The sequence below is a fragment of the Rhagoletis pomonella genome, unplaced genomic scaffold (genome assembly GCF_013731165.1).
Source record: "Rhagoletis pomonella isolate Grant_MI unplaced genomic scaffold, Rhpom_1.0 Rhpom_scaffold_00002, whole genome shotgun sequence".
NCBI classification, from domain to species: Eukaryota; Metazoa; Arthropoda; class Insecta; order Diptera; family Tephritidae; genus Rhagoletis; species Rhagoletis pomonella.
Window position 1 is genome coordinate 21,539,478 of NW_023458556.1, and position 4,109 is coordinate 21,543,586.

General features: G+C 34.4%; 1 protein-coding gene across 1 annotated transcript in view; it reads left to right on the forward strand.

Moving 5' to 3' along the window:
* Positions 1 to 1,804, forward strand: part of LOC118734485 — a 7,664-nt gene extending 5,860 nt beyond the window's left edge. Inside the window, exons 2-3 of the mRNA XM_036464203.1 lie at positions 146 to 232; positions 1,726 to 1,804. Coding sequence (XP_036320096.1) covers positions 146 to 232; positions 1,726 to 1,804 — 166 coding nt within the window. The remainder of the gene's footprint in view (positions 1 to 145; positions 233 to 1,725) is intronic.
* The last annotated feature ends 2,305 nt before the right edge of the window (positions 1,805 to 4,109 follow it).

Below are 4,109 nucleotides of genomic sequence, written 5' to 3' on the forward strand. Positions count from 1 at the left end.
AAAATAAACAATATATTCGACATAAAATGCAATCCCTAACTAACAGTATTGATTAGAAGTACGGAATTACTAAGAAATAAAAACTTACAAAGAGTTATTTTAACTTAAGTATTTAATTTTTTTGTTATTCTATTTATTTCTTTAGGTGTCATGAGGATAACAAATTTAATGGCGACTTCTGGGAAGTGTTGCAAACAACTATGCTAGTTTTATTCTCCTCACTTTTTCTAAGGTTAGTTAATGTGCTTATATACACACATATGTACCTAAGTACATAACTTTCTATGAATGTAGATTAAACAGGATCCTCAAAATTGATTTTTTAGCTAGAGACAATGTCTAAGGTAGAAATTTTTCTACGTGATTGTAGAAAACTTTTGAACTACCTTCGATCAAAATTCGAGACCCATAAAACCCAAAGCTTTTAATGATCGTTTATTAACACTTTTGTTTTTCGTTTTAGTGGGGGTCTTCCCTTAAACTCGTAAAAGCCTCGTAAACCTTGTAAAGCTCGTAAAAGAACTGTCAAAATTTGTATGGAGCTCTATTTACGGGCCCCTCGCAAAATTACGAGGCAAATTTGATGCGCAAACGACCTCGAAAACTTCCGTGTTGCCGAGGGGCCGAAAATTTTATACTAAAATGTATGATAAAATAGAGAAAACAAATGAAAACAAGTAAAATAGTCTAACATTAAAAACTCGGCGCATTTTCCAAAATTCCATAAAAAAATGTTACTTCTTTACAAGGGATTGTTGTTAGTATCAATTTTGAGTAAATTAGCGTCCTTAAATTTCGAAATATCGAAGTTTCAAGCATTTCTGAAATTTACCGTTAAACGTAATTTTAGTCCGATTTCAATAATTCAATGTTTCAATATTTTACGTCGCAAGCACAATAACCACACCGAGTTTGGTACAAATTTATCTAACGGTTACCGCCCACTTCCAAATTTTTTCATAAACCTATTTTTTGCTAAAGAATTATAGCAAACATCAATTTAGAATGAATTAGCTTCAGCGTTTACTGATTTATCGAGGATTTCGTATTTCTCTAAATAACCGTTATATGGGATGGGGCGTGGTTAAGGTCCGATTTTAAAAATTTTCAGCCATTTGGTATTTTGTATCGAGGCCAACAACTATGCGAAGTTTGGGAGAACTTAGTGGAGCGGTTACCAAGGTATACATGCACATATCATAAGTGGGCGTGGTTACGCCCATTTTCCAAAAATGTATAATATTCTTAACATTCATATAAAAATCATTAGGGGTATTCATCTAAACGCGTAAATGCCTCGTAACCAGGTAAACCTCGTAAACTTAATTTTGTACGGAAAACCAGCGTATTTACGCGATATACGAGGCATTTAAGCTGATGAATACCCCTATTGTAAATATCAATTTCGAGTAAATAAGCTTCAGTAATTAAAGTATCGCAGTTTTCGTATTTCTGAAATTTGAAAGTTATTTGGAAGGCAGGCGTGGTTGTTGCCCGATTTTGCCACAAGTGCATTCGGGTATAAAAATAATAGGTGCAAGATTAGCAGTTTTAATAAAATTTCCGACATGGGTAGCGGTACTCCAATTTTAGTCCAAAGAAGTTCAAAAGTATGTATTATAAAATTATGTAGGCAAATTTACATACTAGCTACTATCTCTAGCTAAAACTCGATTTTAGCGACCCCGCACACATGTATGTATGTATGTATAATCTTAATTTTAGGTATTGGAACTCTCTTATTTATTCCGTAAAATGTAAACGTTCTGAATTGAAAGGGAATAAAAACGAGCAATTACAGTAAGTAGATAACTCACATATATATGCATATATATATATATATATATATATATATATATATATATATATATGTATATATGTAAATACGTACTCAATAAATATTGCGGCGAACATTCGAAAATACCCAATTGCATATCGAACTGAAACGGATTTTATACCCAACCTTTAGTTCAAGATCGCACGGCCGCCAGACCTAAGTCATTTTCGAAGTACCAAAATTTAAGGGATAAGTAATGTTATATGTATTTAAGAATGTATGTAATGTAAATTAGCCACAACTCATATACAAAATATGGTCCAATTAACATTGCGATGTCCTAGGGCAGGACCATATACTCCATCCCTGCATTACATCAGAGTAGCACAAAACTACTCCAAGATATTAGGTTCATTCCTTATCTTTTTGGACTAAAATCTGAAAAGTGTCAAAATGCCAGAGCGTAAGCAAAATGCGCTCACTAAAAGAGAGTAACAGGAAAAGTAAAGGAACGCAAAAAAACAAATTTTTAGTCCAAAGAATGGCAACAACAAAACTAACGTCAAATAAGAACAGAAATGCATGTACAAAACACATTCACACAAGCACAAGCACCCTAAACACTTGCTATATCAATTATTTTTTGCCTCCTTTCAATTTCAATTCATTTCTTTTACTTTTTAGATTATTCTCACTTTTAGCGTATTCTTTAATTTCCGTTAATTTAAATTCAGTTGAGTTTGACACTTTTCAGGATTTTGCCAGAAAAAATTCTTCTGACTAAATCTGACTACTTCGGACTGATGAGAGTCACTCTCACTGACTGTTGCTCTCTCATTTTTGCTGTCATTTCCGAGTTAAGGAACGCTTTTTGGACTAAATCTGACTACTTTGGACTTTTTCTGACTATTTCTGGGAGATAAGGAACGCGCATATTAACAATGGCATTGTTGTTATATTTTTTCGTTTGTACACGCTTTTGTTCTTCACTTCTCAAATGCTTTTTCGAAATTAATAAAAACCAAGACAAAAATTAAAAATTACATGTTGCGTCTGACGGCATTCGAACCCGAACATGCTGGGGGCTAAGAACTAACAGTGAGTATCTCTACACGTTCAGCTACAGCCAGACGTGCAAATGTGCTTTCAAATGCTCAACTTCAATCATATTTCGTTAAAACACGAGCAGTGATCGGATAACAAACAATAAGCTGGCGCAGAGACACGAGTTGGTCCGCTACAGCATGACAGAGGAACACTTTTGTAAGTACTCCAATTTACCACAAATAGACTACATGGTCCAACGATTTTTGCAGGGATGTGCCACATGCACTAACACAATCACGCGTAGTTCATGTATACAAAACTGAAACCTGTTTTCGGCCGACTGCCCAGTCCAGTGTGCGTTCGAGTGGTGGACTGCTGAGTCCGACTGAGCAGGTTAGTGTACTCAGGCCCAATGATCTCTTCGATCCGTTTTTAATACCGTATAGCTACGGTGACCAGATTTCTGAGGCCGCATCGAATCCGAACATACAATTTTGTTTTTAGAATAAAACACGTTATGTTCAAAAATTTTTTTGTATGGAGAAAATGAGCAAATTCTTCCACTTAATTTACTAAATATCAACGATAAGTCCTAGCTACTTAAAATTTGCACTTTGCATTGAATAGGTTACAAAACTGCAGACTCAGAATGTTTCTAAGAAATCTAATTAAAAAGCTCAACATTTTGATCAAACTTTGTCGAATGTATAATGTTTGAAATTCTGACTAATAGCCCACTTGCACTGCTATACCATTTTTACGTAAAAATTAAAACCCTACAGAATTCTACATGTTAAGTGCAATGCGTTGGGTAACCGCTTACACGCAAAGCCCGTTTAACAGATTATTATGTGACAACTCTCATGCAAAGCTAAGTATGCATAACTGGGCTATTAAGGCTCTGTTATGCATACTTGGCATTGCTTGAGAGTTGTCACATAAGGAATCTGTTAAATGAGCGGTTACCCAACGCACAGCATTACATGCGTAGAAGTCTGTTGGTTTTTGATTTCTACGTAAAAATGGTATATCAGTGCATGCAATGCCAAGTATGCATAACAAAGCCTTTACTCTTTGTTAGTTAACGAGCTACACTTTCATAAAAAATAATAAACATTAAATAATCGAAAGGGGAATAGCCAAAGAAGGCCCTATTATATTTTCGCTTTTTTTCTACAGCTTATGTTTTTCATATCCACGATTTTTTTTCTGGTATTACTATTATTTTTTATATTTGCATTAATTATATCATTAATAAGGATGCCGGCTATGTTTATGGCTCAAT